Here is a 26,512-nt window from a genome sequence, read left to right as displayed (position 1 = left end):
TCCAGCCTGGGCAACAGAGCAAGACTCTGTCTCAAAAAAAAAAAGTACCAGTTGACCATTTGTATGTCTTCTTTTAATGTCTGTCTGTTCTTAGCCTATTTTTTAATCGGGTTATTTATGTCCAATATATGGAGTCAACCTAAGTGTCTATCAGTGAATGAATAAAGAAAATATGGTAAACATACACAATGAAATAGTATTTGTCCTTAAAGAAGAAGGAAGTCTTGTTATTTACAACAAGATGGATGAACCTAGAGGATATTATGCTAAGTGAAATAAGATAGGCATGATCTTACTTATATATAGAAACTAAAAAAGTTGAACTTACAGAAATAAGAGTAGAATAATTATTACCAGAGGCTGGGGATGTAGGGAGGAAGAGAATAGGGAATTGTTGATTAACAGGTGCAAAGTTTCCAAGAGAAAGCAGTAATAAGTTTTTAGATCTATTCCACAGCAAAGTGACTATAGTCAATAATAACGTATTGGTATTTCAAAATAACTAAGAGAGTAAATTTCAAATCTCTCATCATAAAAAATTATAGTTAAATGAGGTGATGTTAATTAGCTTGATTCAATCATTCTACATTGTATATATATATCAAAGCCTCACATTGTACCCCATAAATGTATACATTATGATTTGTCCATTAAAACTAATATTCATAAAAATAGCTCATTGTCTTTGGGGTAGATGGACAAATTGTCTTGTTTCTGTGTTGAAAGAGTTTATTTTCAACTGCCAAAAGCCATGCTTAAGTTTGTAAAATTTGGTCAGTTTAGTTTAAGAGCTCCTTTCGGTCTCCATTAAGGAATTTATTCAGTGCCTTTAACGTGTCAAACATGTAATAGATTTTAGAGATATATGAAGGAACAAGTAGGAAGTCCCTAAACTCATGGAAGTGATACTCTAGATCTAATGTAATACACACAGGAAATACAGAAAGAGAAGTGTCTCTAGGCCGCAGGTGGGTGAATCTCCTGCATTATGTTGGCCTGCCAAAGTGACTGATCGCTTCCTTATTTTTGAGCATTTCATATGTTTTAGCTTTTCACCCTGATAAACAATGTTGCAATGTATATTTCTGTACATACATTTTTCTGTGCTTCTCTGAGTGCTTTTTAGATTCCAAAAGTAAAATTCATGCACCAAAAGAGATTTGCTTCTTTGGTGTTGTTACTTTTATATTTTGCCTAATTGCTTTCCACAGAGCAATGTCATGATGCCCTTCCCAGGAAAACAGGGAGCCCGAGGCCATCATAGGCTCATTTGCTGGAACAACACATGGCTCTAGGCCACATGAGCTCTAGGCACAGAGCTGGTCATGGCAATAATTTTGAGTCCAGCATCTCCTGTCACTAAAATATAGGATGGAGGCTAACTCTAGTGGCAGAAGCATACAGGAATCTGGAGTTAGAAGACCCCCGTTTGAATGTTGCTTTTTCCTTTAAGAAAGGAAAATACATGGGGTGGAGCCAAGATGGCCGAATAGGAACAGCTCCGGTCTCCAGCTCCCAGCCCCAGCGACACAGAAGACGGGTGATTTCTGCATTTCTGCTTGAGGTACTGGTTTCATCTCACTAGGGAGTGCCTAACAGTGGGTGCAGGACAGGCGGTGAAGCGCACTGTGCGCGAGCCGAAACAGGGCGAGGCATTGACTCACTCGGGAAGCGCAAGGGGTCAGGGAGTTCCCTTTCCTAGTCAAAGAAAGGGGAAGCAGACGGCACCTGGAATATCGGGTCAGTCCCATCCTAATACTGCGCTTTTCCAACGGGCCTGGAAAACGGCACACTAGGAGATTGTGTCCCGCACCTGGCTCGGAGGGTCCTATGCCCACGGAGTCTCACTAATTGCTAGCACAGCAGTCTGAGATCAAGCTGCGAGGCGGCAGCGAGGCTGGGGGAGGGGCGCCCGCCATTGCCCAAGCTTGCTTAGGTAAACAAAGCAGCCAGGAAGCTCGAACTGGGTGGAGCCCACCACAGCTCAAGGAGGCCTGCCTGTCTCTGTAGGCTCCACCTCTGGGGGCAGGGCACAGACAAACAAAAACTCTGCAAGAACTTACACAGACTTAAATGTCCCTGTCTGACTGACAGCTTTGAAGAGAGTAGTGGTTCTCCCAGCACGCAGCTGGAGATCTGAGAACGGTCAGACTGCCTCCTAAAGTGGGTCCCTCACCCCTGAGCAGCCTAACTGGGAGGCACCCCCCCAGTAGGGACAGACTGACACCTCATTCAACCCGGTACTTCTCTGAGACAAAACTTTCAGAGGAACTATCAGACAGCTGAATTTGTGGTCTCACGAAAATCCGCTGTTCTGCAGCCACCGCTGCTGACACCCAGCCAAACAGGGTCTGGAGTGCACCTCTAGTAAACTCCAACAGACCTGCAGCTGAGGGTCCTGTCTGGTAGAAGGAAAACTAACAAACAGAAAGGACATCCACATCAAAAACCCATCTGTACATCACCATCATCAAAGACAAAAAGTAGATAAAACCACAAAGATGGGGAAAAAACAGACCAAAAAAACTGGAAACTCTAAAAAACAGAGCACCTCTCCTCCTCCAAAGGAACGCAGTTCCTCACCAGCAACGGAACAAAGCTGGATGGAGGATGACTTTGATGAGTTGAGAGAAGAAGGCTTCAGACGATCAAACTACTCTGAGCTACGAGAGGAAATTCAAAACAACAGCAAAGAAGTTAAAAACTTTGAAAAAAAATTAGAAGAATGGATAACTAGAATAACCAATGGAGAGAAGGGCTTCAAGGAGCCGATGGAGCTGAAAGCCAAGTTTCGAGAACTACGCGGAGATTGCAGAAGCCTCAGTAGCAGATGCGATCAACTGGAAGAAAGGGTATCGCTGATGGAAGATGAAATGAATGAAATGAAAAGAGAAGGGAAGTTTAGAGAAAAAAGGATAAAAAGAAATGAACAAAGCCTCCAAGAAATGTGGGACTATGTGAAAAGACCAAACCTACGTCTGATTGGCGTACCTGAAAATGATGGGGAGAATGGAACCAAGTTGGAAAACACTCTGCAAGATATTATCCAGGAGAACTTCCCCAATCTAGCAAGGCAGGCCAGCATTCAGATTCAGGAAATACAGAGAACGCCACAAAGATACTCCTCGAGAAGGGCAACTCCAAGACACATTATTGTCAGATTCATCAAAGTTGAAATGAAAGAAAAAATGTTAAGGGCAGCCAGAGAGAAAGGTCGGGTTACCCACAAAGGGAAGCCCATCAGACTAACAGCTGATCTCTCAGCAGAAACTCTACAAGCCAGAAGAGAGTGGGGGCCGATATTCAACATTCTTAAAGAAAAGAATTTTCAACCCAGAATCTCCTATCCCGCCAAACTAAGCTTCATAAGTGAAGGAGAAATAAAACACTTTACAGACAAGCAAACGCTGAGTGATTTTGTCACCACCAGGCCTGCCCTAAAAGAGCTCCTGAAGGAAGCACTAAACATGGAAAGGAACAACCGGTACCAGCCACTGCAAAAACATGCCAAATTGTAAAGACCATCGAGACTAGGAAGAAACTATAGCAACTAACGAGCAAAATAACCAACTAACATCATAATGACAGGATCAGATTCACACATAACAATATTAACGTTAAATGTAAATGGGCTAAATGCTCCAATCAAAAGACACAGACTGGCAAACTGGATAAGGAGTCAGGACCCATCAGTGTGCTGTATTCAGGAAACCCATCTCACGTGCAGAGACACACATAGACTCAAAATAAAGGGATGGAGGAAGATCTATCAAGCAACTGGAAAACAAAAAAAGGCAGGGGTTGCAATCCTAGTCTCTGATAAAATAGACTTTAAACCAACAAAGATCAAAAGAGACAAAGAAGGCCATTACATAATGGTAAAGGGATCAATTCATCAAGAAGAGCTAACTATCCTAAATATATATGCACCCAACACAGGAGCACCCAGATTCATAAAGCAAGTCCTGAGTGACCTACTAAGGGACTTAAACTCCCACACAATAATAATGGGAGATTTTAACACCCCACTGTCAGCATTAGACAGATCAACGAGACAGAAAGTTAACAAGGATATCCAGGAATTGAACTCAGCTCTACATAAAGTGGACCTAATAGACATCTACAGAACTCTCCACCCCAAGTCAACAGAATATACATTTTTTTCAGCACCACACCACACCTATTCCAAAATTGACCACATAGTTGGAAGTAAAGCTCTCCTCAGCAAATGTAAAAGAACAGAAATTATAACAAACTGTCTCTCAGACCACAGTGCAATCAAACTAGAACTCAGGATTAAGAAACTCACTTAAAACCGCTCTACTACATGGAAACTGAACAACCTGCTCCTGAATGACTATTGGGTACATAATGAAATGAAGGCAGAAATAAAGATGTTCTTTGAAACCAACGAGAACAAAGACACAACATACCAGAATCTCTGGGACACATTCAAAGCAGTGTGTAGAGGGAAATTTATAGCACTAAATGCCCACAAGAGAAAGCAGGAAAGATCCAAAATTGACTCCCTAACATCACAATTAAAAGAACTAGAAAAGCAAGAGCAAACACATTCAAAAGCTAGCAGAAGGCTAGAAATAACTAAAATCAGGGAAGAACTGAAGGAAATAGAGACACAAAAAACCCTTCAAAAAATTAATGAATCCAGGAGCTGGTTTTTTGAAAAGATCAACAAAATTGATGGACCGCTAGCAAGACTAATAAAGAAGAAAAGAGAGAAGAATCAAATAGATGCAATAAAAAACGAAAAAGGGGATATCACCACCGATCCCACAGAAATACAATCTACCATCAGAGAATACTACAAACACCTCTATGCAAATAAACGAGAAAATCTAGAAGAAATGGATAAATTCCTCAACAAATACACCCTCCCAAGACTAAACCAGGAAGAAGTTGAATCTCTGAATAGACCAATAACAGGCTCTGAAATTATGGCAATAATCAATAGCTTACCAACCAAAAAGAGTCCAGGACCTGATGGATTCACAGCCGAATTCTACCAGAGGTACAAGGAGGAACTGGTACCATTCCTTCTGAAACTATTCCAATCGATAGAAAAAGAGGGAATCCTCCCTAACACATTTTATGAAGCCAGCATCGTCCTGATACCAAAACCTGGCAGAGACATAACCAAAAAAGGGAATTTCAGACCAATATCCTTGATGAACATTGATGCAAAAATCCTCAATAAAATACTGGCAAACCGAATCCAGCAGCACATCAAAAAGCTTATCCACCATGATCAAGTGGGCTTCATCCCTGGGATGCAAGGCTGGTTCAACATACGCAAATCAATAAATGTAATCCAACATATAAACAGTACCAAAGACAAAAACCACATGATTATCTCAATAGATGCAGAAAAGGCCTTTGACAAAATTCAACAACCCTTCATGCTAAAAACTCTCAATAAATTAGGTATTGATGGGACGTATCTCAAAATAATAAGAGCTATCTACGACAAACCCACAGCCAATATCATACTGAATGGGCAAAAACTGGAAGCATTCCCTCTGAAAACTGGCACAAGACAGGGATGCCCTCTCTCACCGCTCCTGTTCAACATAGTGCTGGAAGTTCTGGCCAGAGCAATCAGGCAGGAGAAGGAAATAAAAGGTATTCAAGTAGGAAAAGAGGAAGTCAAATTGTCCCTGTTTGCAGATGACATGATTGTATATCTAGAAAACCCCATTGTCTCAGCCCAAAATCTCCTTAAGCTGATTAGCAACTTCAGCAAAGTCTCAGGATACAAAATTAATGTACAAAAATCACAAGCATTCTTGTACACCAATAACAGACAAACAGAGAGCCAAATCATGAGTGAACTCCCATTCACAATTGCTTCAAAGGGAATAAAATACCTAGGAATCCAACTTACAAGGGATGTGAAGGACCTCTTCAAGGAGAACTACAAACCACTGCTCAATGAAATAAAAGAGGATACAAACAAATGGAAGAACATTCCATGCTCATGGGTTGGAAGAATCAATATCGTGAAAATGGCCATACTGCCCAAGGTAATTTATAGATTCAATGCCATCCCCATCAAGCTACCAATGACTTTCTTCACAGAATTGGAAAAAACTACTTTAAAGTTCATATGGAACCAAAAAAGAGCCCGCATCGCCAAGTCAATCCTAAGGCAAAAGAACAAAGCTGGAGGCATCACGCTACCTGACTTTAAACTATACTACAAGGCTACAGTAACCAAAACAGCATGGTACTGGTACCACAACAGAGACATAGATCAATGGAACAGAACAGAGCCCTCAGAAATGATGCCGCATAGCTACAACTATCTGATCTTTGACAAACCTGACAAAAACAAGAAATGGGGAAAGGATTCCCTATTTAATAAATGGTGCTGGGAAAACTGGCTAGCCATATGTAGAAAGCTGCAACTGGATCCCTTCCTTACACCTTATACAAAAATTAATTCAAGATGGATTAAAGACTTATATGTTAGACCTAAAACCATTAAAATCCTACAAGAAAACCTAGGCAATACCATTCAGGACATAGGCGTGGGCAAGGACTTCATGTCTAAAACACCAAAAGCAATGGCAACAAAAGCCAAAATCGACAAATGGGATCTCATTAAACTAAAGAGCTTCTGCACAGCAAAAGAAACTATCATCAGAATGAACAGGCAACCTACAGAATGGGAGAAAATTTTTGCAACCTACTCATCTGACAAAGGGCTAATATCCAGAATCTATAATGAACTCAAACAAATTTACAAGAAAAAAACAAACAACCCCATCAAAAAGTGGGCAGAGGACATGAACAGACACTTCTCAAAAGAAGACATTTATGCAGCCAGAAAACACATGAAGAAATGCTCATCATCACTGGCCATCAGAGAAATGCAAATCAAAACCACAGTGAGATACCATCTCACACCAGTTAGAATGGCCATCATTAAAAAATCAGGAAACAACAGGTGCTGGAGAGGTTGTGGAGAAATAGGAACACTTTTACACTGTTGGTGGGACTGTAAACTAGTTCAACCATTGTGGAAGTCAGTGTGGCGATCCCTCAGGGATCTCGAACTAGAAATACCATTTGACCCAGCCATCCCATTACTGGGTATATACCCAAAGGACTATAAATCATGCTGCTATAAAGACACATGCACACGTATGTTTATTGCGGCACTATTCACAATAGCAAAGACTTGGAACCAACCCAAATGTCCAACAACGATAGACTGGATTAAGAAAATGTGGCACATATACACCATGGAATACTATGCAGCCATAAAAAATGATGAGTTCGTGTCCTTTGTAGGGACATGGATGAAACTGGAAAACATCATTCTCAGTAAACTATCGCAAGGACAAAAAACCAAACACCGCATGTTCTCACTCATAGGTGGGAATTGAACAATGAGAACTCATGGACACAGGAAGGGGAACATCACACTCTGGGGACTGTTGTGGGGTGGGGGGAGGGGGGAGGGACAGCATTAGGAGATACACCTAATGCTAAATGAGGAGTTAATGGGTGCAGGAAATCAACATGGCACATGGATACATATGTAACAAACCTGCACATTGTGCACATGTACCCTAAAACCCTAAAGTATAATAATAAAAAAAAAAAAAAAAAAAAAAAAAAAAAAAAGAAAGGAAAATACATTTTAATAAGTAACATGTTTGCTGACTAGATTTGTTAAGCCAGGAAAAGTCTCAAAGCAAAGCCATTACTGCTTATACTGTTTTAAAATTTCTAGCACTCAAATTGGAAAGAGTAAGAACTCTGAGTGAAATAATCTTTCTTAATTTTTCCCTATTATAAAATACGTGCTAACGTCACAGATTAGTAACACTGTTTAAATAATTACAGAAGTGGCTGGGCGTGGTGGCTCACGCTTGTAATCCCAGCACTTTGGCAGGCCAAGGCGGGCGGATCACGAAGCCAGGAGATCGAGACCACAGTGAAACCCCGTCTCCACTAAAAATACAAAAAATTAGCCGGGCGTGGTGGCAGGCGCCTATAGTCCCAGCTACTTGGAGAGGCTGAGGCAGGAGAATGGCGTGAACCTGGGAGGCGGAGCTTGCAGTGAGCCGAGACTGCACCACTGCACTCCAGCCTGGGCGACAGAGCGAAGACTCCGTCTCAAAAAAAAAAAAAAAAAATTACAGAAGTTATAAAAACACTGATTACTCTGAAAAATATTGATTCACAATTGTCAAATGAAATAGCAGTAAAGCTTATTAAGCATCTTTATTTCTTAAGGAAAATTTGTATTTCAAAGGTGTTGAAGTTCAGAGAAAGTCCTAATGTCTAAAAAAGTAAATTCATCGTTCTCTTTCTCCTACAGCAGAGTTTTTACTGTTGAAGTTATTACTATTATTATTTTAATAGTGATTACTTACAGTTTTTATTCCTCTGAAATATAAAAAAATAAAGTTCCATTCCATTGATTATTATCAAAATTACAAGGCAAGCTCTATGGAGGCAAGGGGACTTTGCTTATTGTGTTTATGGTTAAATCCTCAGGCCCTAGAATAGAAATTCTCACATAGTACATATTAATAAATAATTGTTGAATCAGTAAATGAATGAACTTCCACATCAGAACCTTTATTCTTCCTTTTCCTTTCCCTTCTCCCAACGAGTACCAAAAAAGTTCCCCTGATTAGCCTGTAGATGTCATTTCTGATATAAGTTTCCCTGAAAATCCGTGGTCAGTATATAGTATCTTAAATAAAGCCTGGTAGAACACTGAACCAGGTTTAGTAGGTGAACATGGATCCTCCTGAATGGCATGCATGATTGTATTTCTTTCAGGTTTTTCAGTTCCCCCAAGGGTGGCCCTTGAGTTTTTTAAATGTTCTGAATATAGAAATTTCTTTGTTGCTCACCTTAGTTAACTTCAGGAAGGTCATAGCTATAGGAGGTTTTATGGTGAGTGCTCTCTGAGTGCCATATTGCGTCACCTCCCTTTGCACCCTGGGTTTTAGTAGAGGTTGTGTTTATGGTTGTTTGGCTTTCACACACATCACAGATGGTGAATTGGAAGTACCTAAAGACGATGTACCTTTCTATGCTAAACTGAGATTCCAGGTTCACCACAGACGCTTCAAGCTTCCATGGGCTAGGTAAACTAACACCATACAGAGAGCTTCACCCATCTGTTGTCCATAAGCCTCAAAGGCTGAAAGCAAATACCTCCTATGCCCAAGTGGGGTAACTGTCCACCACCTGGATCAGCTCCTTTGAGGGAAGGGTGAGAGGGGTGGTGGTCCTCAGGATGATTCTTCTTGGGAAAAATATTCTTCACTTCTGAGTTTTAGGATAAGGCAGGAATAGGAAAGAATAGAGGTACACAGGGTCCCTGGTTGCACAACAATGAAGCACTCTCTAGGGACAGGGAAAACAGTTACAGCTAAAATCTCCCCTTCTTGAGTAGTAGGAGAGGTAATTTAAGATATTCTTCATTGCTGAGGGATGGGGGGTAGAAGAATCCCCTTCTTCACGTAATCTAGCTAGGCTTAGAAATTATCTGACTTTCTCATTCATTCTTCCCAATGGTTTTAGAAATCAATCTCCATGAATGGAGAGTTCCTGATATTACTCACTTCCATCCAAATTTTCCTCTATTTATGATGGCATTCTAAGTTTAAATGTCTATCAGTTGTCCTTTTCCTCTGCCATTAAATGTGCATGTAGTGGTAAATCCACTGCAGCAGAGTGGATTGTTTGATACCATACAGATCAATGGATTAGAATATGTTGTGGAGGCACCTCCTAAGCACACCTTTTCCACAGGAATGGGGGTAGTGGTGGAATGAGACAATGCTACATAAGACCTTAGAACAAAGAAGACACCCAGTGCCTAGAATAGTAGGTCGTCAGTTTATCAAGGAGACTGTAATAATTGCTTTTCCAAAACCAGTGCAAGTGCACCACAATAAAAAGGTAAATAAATTCTTAGTAATATTATGGAAATGCTTTGATTTCATAGACACCCTGAAAAGATCCTATGAACCCCCTTCCTCCACTAGCCAGGGATTCAGAGACTAAACATTGAAAATGACTTCTAGGAGGAAGATACAGGGTTTTGACCAGAGAGGAGCACATAAGTTGCTTCTAGGGATGGTGGTAACATGAAATTTCTTCTCCTGATTAATAGTTATATAGCCGTATACATTATAATCACTATTATAACATACATATATCATTTATTTTATATACACACATAAACATGATAAAGGGGAAAAAAAGTACTTATGGTTTAGGGCTATCTGAAAGCGGTGAATGAAACAGCTCATGGAAACTTTGCAATCCCTCTGCTAACAAGCACTATTCTCTGGCCCTGTAGATGGCTAATAACTCATACTTCCTCCCTTATTTGACAGCTTTTTATGTTGCCAGCATGAGATATAGTCCCAGGGCAAAGGGAAGAGAAGCTGCCTCCTCTCACTACTAGTGGATGCACTATTTGGCTTATCTTCTAAGCTCATCTTCAGCACATAAAAAAGAACATCCCTCATTCTGGTTGTCTGGCATTCTGGTTCAGCCCAGGCCTGTGGAATGTTGCTCCCATAAGCATCTTCATGAAGAGTCTCAACCCAGTCTCACAACAAATATGTAACTAACATTAAGTAATGTATAATAGTACTTTGTAAAGAGTAAGTCACTAAACCAATACTCACTATTATCTTCCTACAAATATAACTTATGGTAGGATACTACAAAATACACATCAGCTTTCAGAAAATACAGGATTCTGATGTTAAGAAAAAATTTTAAAAAAGATACGTACCTAAGGTATGGTTTCTTTTACTTTGTAGTCTTTTGCCAAAATCCATAATACTAGTAAATGTAATTAATGATATAACAGAGGTCATCAGACTTTCTCCATTAATTAAACTGATGAGGCTTCTAGAAAGCCCTACATATGTTGAGGGGAAAAGATGTTTTTTAAAGTGAGAAAAACATTAAAAATTAAATGTTAAAGAATACAATTTTCTTAGCAACTATAAGGATCGTCTTAGCTATGGATTTACTGTAAGTTAAGTTTAGACAATCATAATTGGCACTAAATTAATTACGGCCGTTATGTTTATGTAAGTGAGATAATTAAAGTTCTCATTCCTTGCTTCAAAGCACAGAGGAAAACATGAAATTTATTATTATTTTTAATTCAGTGAGTTGTTCTATATAAATGCATGCATGATAAATCAGATATATTTAAGGCAAGACAGAAAATGATGATTGAGGAATAAAGTACATTTACAAACCAAAGCTTTATAACATGACATCCAAACAAATATTAAGGTACTTGTTCACATAATCTAGCTAGGCTTAGAAATTATCTGACTTTCTCATTCATTCTTCCCAATGGTTTTAGAAATCAATCTCCATGAATGGAGAGTTCCTGATATTACTCACTTCCATCCAAATTTTCCTTTATTTACGATGGCATTCTAAGTTTAAATGTCTATCAGTTGTCCTTTTCCTCTGCCATTAAACGTGCATGTAGTGGTAAAACTACAACTTTGAGCATCTATAGTGATTTTCTAAAAGCCATAGGAGGAAATGTTATTATACAGTAAAAGTACTTTCTGCGAATCAACCACTCTATAACTGCAATCACAACCTAACTACAATCAGTACGCTGATAGAAGAGAAGAAACACCAAGGCTGTTCCTGTGTGGCTCAATTGCCTTGGCCATCCCATACTTCACCTCTGCCTGTATCTATGCCCTTCGCTGTAAGACTTGGCAGTGATTCTCACCAAAAAGATCTAGTTTGTTTTTTTATGAGACTCGATGAAAGCAGAAATTTTTTGCCTCCTCTCTGACTCCTGCCACCGCCATGGCAGCATTCCTCTATAGGAATATAAGAGATATAAGAAGGAATCGTAGATCTTCCCAAATGAGGCCATCCTGGATCACTTAGCCTCCCCAGTGTCCACCAGCTGATTACAGATTCCTTAGTGAACCTAGCAAGATCAGCAGAACCCAGCCCATATCATCAGAACTGCTGGATTCATGAGAAATAATAATTGTTGTTTAAGCCACCATATTTGGAGTTGTTTATTACTCAGCAAAACCTAACTGATATTATTGTATAATTATTCCATTTTAGAAAATGGAAGTATGGCAAAATGTAAATACTCAGAAATACTTAGTAGATGTAAGGGCATAGGAGGAGTCAAAGGACATGAAAAGCTCAAGCCAATGTGAATGTACTTCTGTATTCTGACTGTCCTGGGCAAATTTTTCATGTATATATTTAAAAAAAGTATATATATGCACATACACATGCACACACATATACACATATATACATATATCTAAATCTTATAAATCTTGCTTTGTAAACTCAGGAACAATGCTGCCAAGAAGAAATTACTTTTAAAAATTTCTTCTGGAAAGATACAGGGAGGAGACAGACAAAATTCTGAAAGTAATGGCAAGATGGACAAAATTTATGAACATAACCTTGCAAGGTACTCTTCGTAAATCAAATTCAACAGCAGCAGGGTAGAAAATCAGTGGAATACTAGATTACAAGATAACAAAGTTAGACAAGAGTGAAATCAGATCTCAGGTATCATAAGAGTCTCTCAAATATAGAGGAGAAAAGGGCTGGCACTGACAGTCACAAGGAGGCAGGGATGTGTGCCGAGAGTATGGGGAGGAAGACAAGAATACACGGTTGGGTGGTGGATGTTGGCATCTTCTTCTAAAGTGTCATCTCACTCTCTTAATGTCCTTTGTCTTGAAGGCTCAGCTCTCATTTATTCATATATTTACACTTGATGTGTCTCCCCTACTCTATTTCTACCTGCGTTAGATAGCTATTTCCCCTTTAATTGGCTAGAAAGTGAAATTAAAATTGAAAAGAGTACGCATGTTGTGTGTGTGCAAATGTGTGCATGGGTTGCCATATTAATATTCTATTTTAAAGCAATTTTTCTAGTTCTCATTATTAAAAAGTGATGAAGGGGGACAATAAAGTTATTGTTTTTCTTGCATGAGGCTTTTTTTTTTTTGCTCTTCTGGGCTAAATTGAGTTGGTATTTTACTTTTAAATATAGATTGATTTTTCTTAAAATAGTATACACTCAAAACACTGTGTGATTGATGATTTTACCATTTTTCGGCTTTTTAGGTTTTCAGTCTTGATGATGACAATGACTCCAAAAGCAAAATATTTTTAAAATGGCATTGTCCTAATGATTATTTACAAAGGAAAAGAAATATTGGGCAACAGAAATGTCACCACAGTGTATATGAAATATTGTAACATCCCAGAACTGTTCTGTTGGCTCAAGGTAGAAGTATGTATAAAGTCAAGGGTTCTAAACTAATCCCCTCTCCTATTCCACAATTGCGTATAATACTTTTTTTGACACTAAGTAAGCCCGTTACCGGCATTTCTTCTGCCCTAAGCATGACCTCCAGAATCTCTGCTTAATCCTCAACCCCCAATCCCTCACTACCTGACTTCTCATAGTGAAAAGCTACCAAAAGCAAAACATCTTAAAACAAATACAAGTTCATTATGAAATATGATATTATAAATATAGAAAAAGAGAACAATATACCTACCAAGGTCTCTTACAGCAGCTGCGGTTAGCATGGGATCTGAACTCACAAGGATAGCTGAAAATAATAACTGTGAGGTGGGCTTCCAAAGTAATTTATTTACAGATGCCAGATACCAAAGAACTAAGATATAATTAACCAAAAAGCCGGGAATTGTAATTAAAAGTATCTGCAAAGAAATTTTACAATTAGAAAAATCAGACTGCTTTTGTAGTCCATTTTAAGAAGAAGATAATCAGCATTATTGGAGATACAGAATCAACCAACACCAACAGTACCCACCAGCAGACAGAGGAGTGGGGCCATCTAGCTCACGCTGCTTCAGCTGACTTCCACTTGACCAAAGATGCAGGAGATGGCTTGGCAGAGCTCAGCTGAGACAACCCAAACTCCTTTTATGTCTATTCTTTTTGATTTCATCTTTTTGTCATTTGTCTGAATTCCATGTGTCTGGATTTGGCTTAAAAGTATAAATTATTCTAACAAATTATTTGCTTCTAATGCAGTTTAAGTAATGGCCTGTATTTACAAAACTGTTTTGATTACTTTGAAAGAAACGTACACCCTACTTATGATTTGGAGTGTTTTTTCTTGAGGTCTTTCCCTGATACAGTTCAAATCTCACATATTAAAAAACTTATGGTTTTTGAATTAAAGTTTAGCTGCTTCTGTGTTTTCTTCTCTGCTTTTATTCTCTTAGATTTGAATGTAGGAAGCTCTAGAACATAGGTATTTAAAACATGACTTTTCTTAGCAATTTCCTTTTATTGGAGCTAATACACTTTCTCATAGCACTCTTGTAGCATTTCAGTGTTAAAATTATATCTGGTATGAAGTTATGCGAGTCAGATTTTCAGAATTACTGTTTTCTTTCATAATTTTTCCCCTGGGTCTTTGATATGCTAGGCAATTGCCAAGATATGGCTTATTCACTAAATTATGAAGCTGAATTTATTACTCCCATACCCTTTTCTTTCTTCTTTGTTCCCTATTTTGGAAAAAAATATTTTAAAAATTTGAACATAGATAATATGTGGTTCATGAATGAATGATATTACCAAAAAAGAATGCTTACCTGCCAAAATAACTTTCGAAGCATGTATGTATCCATGTCAAGTGCAGTAGTAAAGAAAATTACTGGTGTAAATATACGAAAAAATAAGTCTGGACTCATCCATTGTATGGCGTTTGCATATCTTTGGACCTAATATTATACAAATATATCATCTTCTCATTTATTCATCACTATTAGAATAGAATACATGCTAGGCACTCCTAAATCTAACAGTAGAGAAAGACAATTTTTAAAAGATATATCACACAAAGGAGTAAGTGATCGTATCAAATTCTAGAAACTACAAATAATTGACCATGGCTTATGTAGAAGATATGTGTGGAAGAATAGAAGGGATAGAGACTGGAAAGTTAATGCAATTCATGCAATAACTAATTAACAATGTTTAACATGAGATATTTAGTGGAAATGTGTAACTCCTATTATAGGTATCCATTCAACATTCACTTATTAGGGAAACACTGAGTACCTACTGTGTTAGGTAATATCTTTGCATTTGGGAGATAATTCTCCATGCATCTCTTGTGTTTCTCCATGGTTTATGCATACAGGCATTGATTGTTTTTCTTCCAGACTATCTTTTCATGAATGTTGGTATAGCTTAGAAGGCAGAGCAAGTGTCTTCCTCCAGAGCAAATGACAGTTTTACTTTACTGTCCAGTGTAATAAAGATAGTACCTCCCTCAGAGACGTTTATTACATTTAAAGAACAGATACAGGAAGTACATTGACATGGGTACTAAAGAATATGCAGCAGATTTTCAGGCAATCAAAACGAAGAAAGAAGTTTCAGGTAGGTGGATAATCATGCACAAAATTCACAAAGGAGTAAGTGATTGTACCAAATTCTAAAAACAACAAATAATTGGCTATGGCTTATATAGAAGATGTGCGTGGAAGAATAGGCAAGAGAGCAAATGAACTTACTACCCATTATAGAGGATTCAGGTTCTCTTAGCTTACATTTCTTCTCCTGTGGCCAGATATATAACCCAATGTAGGTGCAGATTTCACCTGGCCCTCCTTGCTTCTTTGGGATTATGGTTCAGGAGACAGGCACAAGAAAGTGTTAACTCTGGTTATTGCTATTGCTGTGGATAATAAAACCCTTTTTCTCTGGTCCAGGAGTCCCATCTCTTTTTCTGGGATCATGAAACTGGCAGGCTAGCTTATCAGCTGGCAAGTAGAGAAAAATCTTAGACCCTTCATGGGTCTTAACATTGGTCTCTTCCTTTGAAGGAGTTGCTGACAAATAGTAAAGCTTAAAGAAGTACTTCAAATTGCATCTATGTCAAAATCATATGATTATAAAACCTGTTTATGACAGGTAAACTGCTTCTGGTTCTTACATGAATACATGTTTTGTATAATACTTTTAATATTATTGACTAAATTTGTTTGGGAAAGTCAATCATTTCAGACAAGTTCTCACATCCATTCTGATTGACTAGGGCAGATATTGGCAAATTATGGCCCCTTGCCCAAATCTGCACACTTAAGAGACTAGTTTCTCTTCTAACAGAAACCCTTTAAAACTGTCTTCATTGAGGAAATAGCTTAGTTCAATATTATAATATTTTTGCTACTCAAGTCCTGTACCAGCAGTACAAAGTCTCCCTGAGCTCCTATGTCACTAGCCATTTTTTTTCTAAGCTTTTAAAATCTGTTTAACCTTCCTTGGCCACTAATACTTTCAGTAGCTGTATGTACTCAGTAGCTGTATGTACTCAGCTTTTGCAGATCTCAGCTAGACCTCAGCTTTTGCAGGCCTGGCTCCTTTTTCTACATGCCTGATGTGATGCTAGCCACATCACAATCATCTATCAACTGGCAGAACAGTGAGGGGATGAATAATTTTTGCAAATTTTAAATGCCATCTCTGCATTTATACAATTCTCAAATAAATAGTGTAAAATATTCATTTACAATACACACCTGTGAAGATGTAAAGCTTAATACTTCAAAACTGCATCCAAGTAAAAACAATATCACAGGGACAGGAATTGGAAAGTCTTCCAAGAGCAGGTTCAAAAATGCTGCAAAAAAAATGTTGTTACTGAAAGGCAATGAGATATCTCATTTATAGAACTTTAATGTGACATGATTTCTTAAAATTGTGAACAATGTCTTACAGTTTCACTACTTGTTTTCTCTTTTCGTGAGTTTAAAATCCTCCCTCACACTTACCAGCACACAGAATCAGTGTAACTGTTAATCTACCGGGTTACTGTTTTACCTCTCCTATGATGTCTCTCATGCTCATCTCCTTAGAAACTTAACAAACATTACTAGCAATTATTGGCTCTTGGGTTACTATTGAAATATTTATAGTAGTTTTGTACACATTATAAATCAGAGATTAGTTTCTTTAGCAATCCTGCAATAAAAGATTAGTAAGTAAACTTTAATGAAATCTTCTGGTTCAGGAACAATGAGAAACTAGACCAATTTAAAAAACTAGTTGTGGAATAGTGGGTTTTGCTGCAACTGGTTCATTTTCCTCCTGTTTTCACTCATTCTGGCACAATCTGGCACCATCGTCCTTCTTGTAAGGCCGAGCCTGAGAATGCAAAGCAGAGAGGTAGGACCGAAATTGAGGTGAATCTGGGAACCTGACAATGGGTCTCCGGGTGCAGTCTCTGAAACTGGAGGATATGGGGAGAAAGGGCTCTCCAATGCGGAGATAATAGAGAAGCTCTTGGCATGGTTGGCTGCAGGTATGTGATCCCGGAGGAGCGGGAGTCAAATAGGATACGCCGACTATTAATTCAAGGGACACTTTTCTGAAACACTTTGCCACAGTGAAGGAAATAAGAAATTGTATTCTCAGAGATTTTGGGAGAAGATGCATGGGTCTTGGAAGATAATTACTCAAAATATGCAGGGAAGGAATAAAAGTGAAGGGCGTTTTTCTTACAGAACATCATTTGTCATATTTATTTGATCAAGACGTTGAAGATTTATATCATAAGGATCTAGTTTGAAGCACTAAGAAGAATAAGACATCAGTTTAAGAAGAGGAATATGAATTCTGCTAAAATTGAAGCAAGAACAAACATCAAATTTATGTTGACACTTGGGTGGAAGAATGGTGACTTAATTGATGCTTTATGAAAAGTTTATATGTGTCTGGAGACAATGCTCCAAAGAGAATGGTTTACAAATGAATAATTAGTTTTAAGAAGGGATAAGTAATGTTGAAGAAGAAGCCCACAGTGGCAGATCATCCACATCAGTTTGTGAGAAAAAAATTAATCTAGTTCATGGCCTAATTGAAGAAAACCAACAACTAACAGCAGAAACAACAGCCAACACCATAGACATCTCAGTTGGTTCACCTGACACAATTCTGACCGGAAAAGCTCAGCAAACTTTACACCTGAGAGGTACAAAAACCATTGCACCCAGATCAGCTACGGACAAGACCAGAACTTTCAATGGACATTTTAAATAAATGGGCTCATGATCTTGAAGCATTTCACTGAAAACTTGTAACAGGAGATGAAACCTGTCTTTACCAGTGCAATCCTGAAGACAAAGCACAGTTAAAGCAATGGTTACCAAAATATAGAAGTAGTTCAGTCAAACTACAAGTGGACTGGTTGAGAGCAAAGGTCTTGGCAACAGCTTTTGGATGCTCAAGGCATTTTGCTTGTTGACTTTCTGTAGTGCCAAAGAATGGTAACATGTGCTTATTATGAGAGTGTTTTGAAAAACTCAGCCAAAGCTTTAGCAGAAAAATGCCAGAGAAAGCTTCACCAGAGAGTTCTTCACCACAGCAATGCTCCTGCTCGTCCCTCTCATCCAACAAGGGCAATTTTGTGGGAGTTCTGATGGAAATCACTAGGCATTCACCCTATAGTCCCAGTTTGGCACCTTCTCACTTTTTTTCCCTAATCTTAATAATTTTTTTAAGGGCAGTACATTTTTCTTCAGTTAATAATGAAAAAAAAACTGCATTGATGTGGTTAAGTTCCCAGAACTCTCAGTTCTTTAGGATGGACTAAATAGCTGGTATCATCCCTTACAAAAGTGTCTTGAGCTCGATCAAGCTAATGTTAAGAAATATAGTTTATACTTTTATCTTTTAATTCCATTTTTCCACAAATTTTTGAAGTCTCCTTGAATATCCACCCTTTATAGAGGGGAAAAATTCTTGTGACTATTCATGTTAACTTAAATTAATGCTGACTTAATTTTCTATTTTATAAATATACACAGACATAAAAATTGATACAAATTTTGTTTATAGCCCTTAACAAACAAATTTGTGAAATAAATGCATTCAGAAACAAACTAAAACAACATTAATGGAATGGATGCTACTGTTTTACCGAGGCATAAACATGGTACTGGCTGCTATGGAAAAAGTTACAGTCATGTGCCTTGTGATGATCGTTTTGTCTACAACTTTACTCTTTGCAGACCTCACGACTATTGAAATGAGGGGAGGGAATCTGAATTCCCAAAAGAATGTCGACTGGGCATGGAGGCTCATGTCTGTGATCCTTGCACTTTGGGTGGCCAAAGCAGAAGGATCCCTTGAGGCCAGGAGTTCCAGACTAGTCTTGGCAACAAAATGAAATCCTGTCTGTACAAAAAATAAAATAATTAACGAGGCATGGTTGTGTGTGCCTGTGGTCTTAGCTGCTTGGGAGGCTGAGGTGGGAGGATCACTGGTACCCCAGGTGTTGAAGCTGCAGTGAGCTGTGATTATTGCCACTACAATGGGTGACAGAGCAAAACCCTATCTCTAAAAAAACACTAGAATGTCTTTGTGCTATGCAAATCCTAATTTGAAGAATTCTGCATTAAATTCTCTCCAAACATTTTTCTAACTCCAGTGAGCAGTTCAGTTTTTATTTGATTCAGTATTAGGCCTGGACAGTAGTTAACTAAATTGGATTAAAAGTTAACTGTTTTGGGAACTAATAAGGAGTTTTTCTTTTTTTAGATATAGGCAGTCCTTGCTTTGCACAGTTTCAATATGCATAAATATCGGTTACCACAGTTAAGTTAAATAAAACCAGTCCAACAATGTGGTTAATATTTCCATGACCACAGTATTGAGAAAACTTGCATAAATTTTGCTGCTAGCTCTTTAGTCCACAAATCACTGTGCAAAAAAAAAAAAAAAAAAAAAGATGTGCATCATGATCAGTCACCTATTACATTACTTCTTTCAAAGTTTGTTGGTGATTCATTACTGATCATCTGTTCAGTTCATGCACAGATAGCAAAGCACAAAGTGCATAGTAGTGTTGCCTCCTCAACCCCAAGGATTAAACTCGTGATCATTTACAAAAATGGATAATCAAAAGAGGTAATTGGTTAGCAAGGGACAGGGCAGCAAAGAAAAGTGATAATGCTGGAAGTGAAATTGGATGTGATTAGATTTGAAAGTGGTGACAGCAAAGCAAAGATAGGTTGAGACTCAGACCTGCATGAAACTGTAATACAAACCTATTTAAAAAGTCTGATAAACGTAAAAAGGTAAAGTTGCTTCAACGTCTTTCAGTTTTAATTGCACTGGGAACAGAAAGCTGCTTGTGGTTGAAATGGAGCATTTACTTGTTTGGACTGAAGACTAATCAAAAACAAATCCCAATCAGTTTGACTAGCATTCAGGCCAAAGTGATAACTTTAGTTACTGAACTGAAAGAAAATGGTAACAACAAGAAGACTGAAGAGAATATATTATTACCAGTAAAAGCTGGGCTCATCATTTCAGCAGTCGGCATGAATTGATGTTAAGCTATCTCATGAAGCAGCAAGCTTCAGATAGAATGTTACAGAAGATATAGCTGACTATGGGAATGTTAACGCTGCTGCTGTTCAAGAGGCAGTTCTAGATATGTAGCCAGGGGAATTTAGCAAAGTCAAATGTATAGACATACATTAAGAAAGTGGTTGTGACGTAAAGAACGACTATGTCTCAGGAAGTGATGCCAGCAAAAAACTTCACATTAAAGGAGCTCTCAGATACTTCATTACATTGAAAATGCAAAGGATAAACTTTTGGAAGCTGACCCAAAGTTAAGAAGGAGTGAGACAATTTGCCAAGGCATAGAAAAGATGCTCACTAGTAAGTTATATGATAAGACAAGCACTATTCAAACTATTCTTGACAAAATTATAAAGAAATGTTTTAGTGTTTCAATGTTTCTAATATTTTGAATTACTAAAATTTAGTATACTAAATAAATATTAGTTTTACATTATTAGAAAAAAATACATTTTTTTTTTTTTTGAGATGGAGTCTCGCTCTGTCACCCAGGCTGGAGTGCAGTGGTGTGATCTCGGCTCACTGCAAGGTCCGCCTCCTGGGTTCACGGCATTCTCCTGCCTCAGCCTCCCGAGTAGCTGGGACTACAGGTGCCTACCACCACGCCCGGCTAATTTTTTGTATTTTTAGTAGAAACAGTGTTTCACCGTGCTAGCCAGGATAGTCTTGATCTCCTGAAAAATATTTATAGCCAACGACAGGAGAGGTTTTTGTTTTAAGAAGGTGTGATGCTATGTCACCAAGGCTGGAGAGCAGAGGTATGATCTCGGCTCACTGCAACCTTCGCCTCCCAGGCTCGAGCGATTCTCCCACCTCAGCCCCTCAAGTAGCTGGGACCATAGGTGTGCACCACCACTCCAGGCTAATTTTTTTGTGTTTTTAGTAGAGACGGGACTTTGCCATTTTGCCCAGGCCAGTCCTGAGCTCCTGAGCTCAAGCAATCTGCCCGCCTTGGCCTCCCACAGTGCTGGGATTATAGGCATCAGCCACCGTGCCCAGCCAGGAGAGTTTTTAATCTAGCAAATTTAAAAGTCACAGAACAATCATAAATTTTTGCATAGATTAAGATTACACTGCATAATTTCAGCTTGCATGCTCAAAGCCAGGACTGTTGCGTGTAAAAACAAGCTAGGGAGTCTGCAAATTTAACCAGATGTAAATATGCACATCAAGTCTACAAACAGCTACATTTTTCCTTATGGTATTCAGTTATAATTTAACATTTACTTCTTTTTTTTTTTTTTTTTTTTTTTGAGATAGGATCTCGCTCTGTCACCCAGGCTGGAGTGCGGTGGCATGATCTTGGCTCACTGCAATATCCACCTCCTGGCTCAAGTAGTCCTCCTACCTCAGCCTCTGAGTAGGTGGGACTACTGGTACATGCTAACATGTGCAGCCAATTTTTGGTTGTTGTTGAGACGAGGTTTTGCCATGTTCATGGGGCTGGTCTTGAACTGCTGGACTCAAGTGATCTGCCCATCTCAGCCTCCCAAAGTGTTAGTATTACAGGTGTGAGCCACTGGACCTGGCCTAACATTTGGTTTTCATATTGCATTTATGTGTTGCTATATCAAAAGCTTTGAAATAAAATTTTTATAATACTGTGAAAAAAAATTACTTATTACACATTAAAAAGCCCATAACAAATATTTAACTTTGTGTATTATTGTTATAAAAGTGCAATAAGTAATATCATAACATTTGCTTCCATTTCATTTTTTTCTGCTTCTTTGTAATACAGTCCCTAATCAGGACAAAGAAAGTGCAAAAAGTGTTTTCTTTTTGTTTATACCATGTTCTTTTCTTCCCAAAATAGCAGGCATAATTTATAATTTGGACAAAACCTATGGGACACCCTGCCCCAACCCTTGATTTTCTGCCTGTTTTCTTCAATTATCTCCTTCATTGAAATCTGACCCTGACATAGCAAGTAAGAAGGTATGAATGAACACTTTGAACCCAATAGGGTGAATGTTATGAAAATCAGATTCTACACGTCTCTCCATAGGAGCAAATTATTATTGGATTCATTTGATTGAAAATATTGAGATAAAGGTATAAGTTTGAGAACAAAATTATATCCTATTACTTCCACTTTCCTTAATTCTATATGGTAGCATTTATAAGATGTACCGGAAGAATAAACTCGGATAAAGAGATACTTACCTCCAATGGTGCTGATCAAAGACAATGTTAGAATGACTTCAGGGAGGTCCTCAGGAGTACTGAAGAAAAAACTCCTTAAATATTCCAGCCATGTGTCAGAAAAATTTTTATGAAGGTTGATGTTAGAAACAATCTCCGTATGATCATCCATCTTGTTGTTTTTCACAGTCCATCTGAATCTAAGAAACATAAGATTTGCCTTCTTGGTGGCCTTCTAATAATTTTCTAAAAAAGAAAAAAAGCCCTATTCTTTAATTATTTCTAGTGATTTCTCATGGTCTGCCAAATTTAGGGATGCCTCTCCCTTCTATGATGCTTTCAAGTTAATGTAATGAAAAAGTCGGAACCCCAAGTGATGGAGACTACCAGTGTTACCTTATGTTTACTTACAATGCCAAGCACTACTCAGTTGTTACCCACTCGGAATCCACCCAACTGTCTGAAAGAAGGATTCTCCATCTAACCATTCACACTCACCAATGTGGTCATTGGAACCACAAGCTGGTGCAGGTTACTTAGCTCTGTGGAAGGACAACAAAGGGTTTTGTCCTCAGATTATCTAAGCCTCTGCAAGCACGTTCTGACAGCTATTCCAAAGTAGTAGGGAAACCAGGGAAGAATATTTGGATCTCTTTTGTTGTTTTATCCAGACAGAAATTAATAAATCAAGATGATATCCAATCACAGCCTTCTTTGATCTCATTTGGGACACTGACAGACAAGGTGTTCTCTAAATTTATATGTGTATATAGCAACCAAGAATGTAAGAAAAATATAAAAACCAAAAAACTTTCTTAAATCAGGGAAATTGTTACATGTTCTATTTCTTTGTTACTTCTTGGAAAAGGAACAAGAGGGGCCTTGATAAGAGTTTGAAACAATAGACAGTTAACCACAGTCAGGCAATCTCGCCTGCTTCCCATGGAAAGGAAAGTTTCACATCAAAGGTCTTACATTTCACACAGGATATTATGATTCTATCTCTCATAATGGTAGCTTGACATTTTTTAGTGCCTTCTATCAGCATCTCATATGGCTGCCTTGCTAAGAAATTATAATTCCTGGCCGGGCACAGTGGCTCACACCTGTGATCCCAATACTTTGGGAGGCTGAGGCGGGTGGATCACGAGGTCAGGAGATTGAGACCATCCTGGCTATGGTGAAACCTGGTCTCTACTAAAAATACAAAAAATTAGCCAGGCGTGGTGGCGGGCGCCTGTAGTCCTAGCTACTCGGGAGGCTGAGGCAGGAAAATGGCGTGAACCCGGGAGGCGGAGCTTGCAGTGAGCCGAGATCGCGCCACTGCACTCCAGCCTGGGCCACAGAGTGAGACTCCATCTCAAAAAAAAAAAAAAAAAAAAGGAAAAGAAATTATAATTCCTCTCATAATCTGATAATCTGGCAATTTGTTTTTTCAGTTTCATACGCACACGCACACACACACATCATATATATGATATATATATGTTTTCTTATGTCTTTCTTATTATAAAACAATATTTTGAAGGGGAAAATAAATACATGTTTATTGTGAACACTTTTTGAAATAAATATGTAAACAAGTATTTCAAAAGCAGAAAAGAAATGACCCAAAATCATATCATCTAGTGGCTCTTACAGGTTTTATTTGCATTGTTGGGCTCATCCTTTTACGATTAAATTTTGTGCTGTTTTCCTCTTATTATTGTATCACCAGCATCAAAAGCCTTATAGATAACATTCACAAAGATTGTAACATATTACTGAGAGGTGACAGCATGCTGGCAGTCCTCACAGCCCTCGCTCGCTCTCGGCGCCTCCTCTGCCTGGGCTCCCACTTTGGGGGCACTTGAGGAGCACTTCAGCCCACTGCTGCACTGTGGGAGCCCCTTTCTGGGCTGGCCAAGGCGGGAGCCGGCTCCCTCAGCTTGCAGGCAGTGTGGAGGGAGAGGCGCGAGCGGGAACCGCGGCTGCGCACAGTGCTTGCGGGCCAGCTGGAGTTCCGGGTGGGCGTGGGCTTGGCGGGTCCCTCACTCGGAGCAGCCGGCCGGCCCTGCGGGCCCTGGGCAGTGAGGGACTTAGCGCCTAGGCCAGTGGCTGCGGAGGGTGTACTGGGTCCCCCAGCAGTGCCAGCCCACCGGCACTGCGCTCGATTTCTCACCGGACCTTAGCTGCTTTCCCGCGGGGCAGGGCTCGGGACCTGCGGCCCGCCATGCCTGAGCCTCCCACCCCCTCCATGGGCTCCTGTGCCGCCCGAGCCTCCCCGACGAGCGCCACCCCTTGCTCCACAGCGCCCATTCCCATCGACCACCCAAGGGCTGAGGCATGTGAGCGCATGGTGCGGGACTGGCAGGCAGCTCCACCTGCAGCCCCTGTGCGGGATCCACTGGGTGAAGCAAGCTGGGCTCCTGAGTCTGGTGGAGATGTGGAGAACCTTTATGTCTAGCTCAGGGATTGTAAATACACCAATCAGCACCCTGTGTCTAGCTCAGGGTCTGTTAATGCACCAATCGACACTCTGTATCTAGCTGCTCTGGTGGGGCCTTGGAGAACCTTTGCATCTATACTCTGTATCTAACTGATCTGATGAGGACGTGGAGAACCTTTATGTCTAGCTCAGGGACGGTAAACGCACAAATCAGCGCCCTGTCAGAACAGACCACTGGGCTCTACCAATCAGCAGGACGTGGGTGGGGCCGGATAAGAGAATAAAAGCAGGCTACCCGAGCCAGCAGTGGCAACCCGTTCGGGTCCCCTTCCACACTGTGAAAGCTTTGTTCTTTCACTCTTTGCAATAAATCTTGCTACTGCTCACTCTTTGGGTCCACACTGCTTTTATGAGGTGTAACACTCACCGCGAAGGTCTGCAGCTTCACTCCTGAAGCCAGCGAGACCACGAGCCCACCGGGAGGAATGAACAACTCCAGATGTGCCGCCTTAAGAACTGTAACACTCACCACGAGGGTCCGTGGCTTCACTCCTGAGCCAGCAAGACCACAAACCCACCAGAAGGAAGAAACACATCTGAACGTCAGAAGGAACAAACTCCAGACGCGCCACCTTAAGCTGTAACACTCACCGCGAGGGTACGCGGCTTCATTCTTGAAGTCAGTGAGACCAAGAACCCACCAATTTCGGACACATTACCACCAAGGTAAAAGTGCATACTCTGGCTGGCCTACTGGCCCATGCCTATAATCCCAACATTTTGGGAGGCCAAGATGGGAGGATCCCTTGAGGCCAGGAATTCAACACCAGACTGGGCAACATAGCAAGCCTCCATTGCTACAAAAAGTAAAAAACTTAGCTCAGTGTGGTGCTCACCTATGGTCCTAGCTACTCAGGAGGCTGAGGGGGTGGTGGGACATTGTTTTGAGCCCAGGCATTCAAGGCTGCAGTGAACTATGATCATGCCACTGCATTCCAACCTGGGTGACAGAGTGATACCTTGTCTCTAAAACAAATTTCAGAATCTGCGGTCAGACTACTTGCATTCGTAGGTCTGATGGGCTTCTGCTTGTAGGTTGAAAGACTCAGGGTAACTTACTTTAACACCACTGGCCTCAGTTTTCAAATCTGTGTGATTTTCTAGTCTGTGTAATTTCTCTCCCTATATTTATTATTTTTTGGAATTACCTAAGGAGCTATAATGATACTGGTGCCTATGTCCTATCTCCAGAGATTCTGATTTAATTCAGTCTGGTCTGCAGCCTGGGCTCTTCAGGTAATTTTAATTTAACCCAGCCAAGGTTAGCAACCACTGTGATCCACTCAATTCAGACAACATTGCTCAATTTTTAGTCTCAAAGCCAGCTTCTTTTCAATATTCTTGGTGAGGTTTTGTGAGAAAGGCTGTCAATGCCCTTCAGCCAAATGTTACCAGAAATACATCTGTAGTCAACAAGTTTTGTTTGT

The 26,512-nt window shown here is 39.6% G+C and overlaps 1 protein-coding gene across 1 annotated transcript in view; it reads right to left on the bottom strand.

Moving 5' to 3' along the window:
* SLC9C1 (solute carrier family 9 member C1) overlaps positions 1–22,710 on the bottom strand; it is a 162,369-nt gene extending 139,659 nt beyond the window's left edge. The window contains 6 exon segments of the mRNA XM_030801717.1: positions 10,799–10,927; positions 13,596–13,761; positions 14,668–14,796; positions 16,603–16,703; positions 22,619–22,688; positions 22,690–22,710. Of these exon segments, the coding sequence (XP_030657577.1) occupies positions 10,799–10,927; positions 13,596–13,761; positions 14,668–14,796; positions 16,603–16,703; positions 22,619–22,688; positions 22,690–22,710 (616 nt within the window).
* Between the last annotated feature and the right edge of the window lie 3,802 nt (positions 22,711–26,512).

This window comes from Nomascus leucogenys, chromosome 21, assembly GCF_006542625.1.
Source record: "Nomascus leucogenys isolate Asia chromosome 21, Asia_NLE_v1, whole genome shotgun sequence".
NCBI classification, from domain to species: domain Eukaryota; kingdom Metazoa; phylum Chordata; class Mammalia; order Primates; family Hylobatidae; genus Nomascus; species Nomascus leucogenys.
This window is presented reverse-complemented; position numbering and strand designations above follow the sequence as displayed.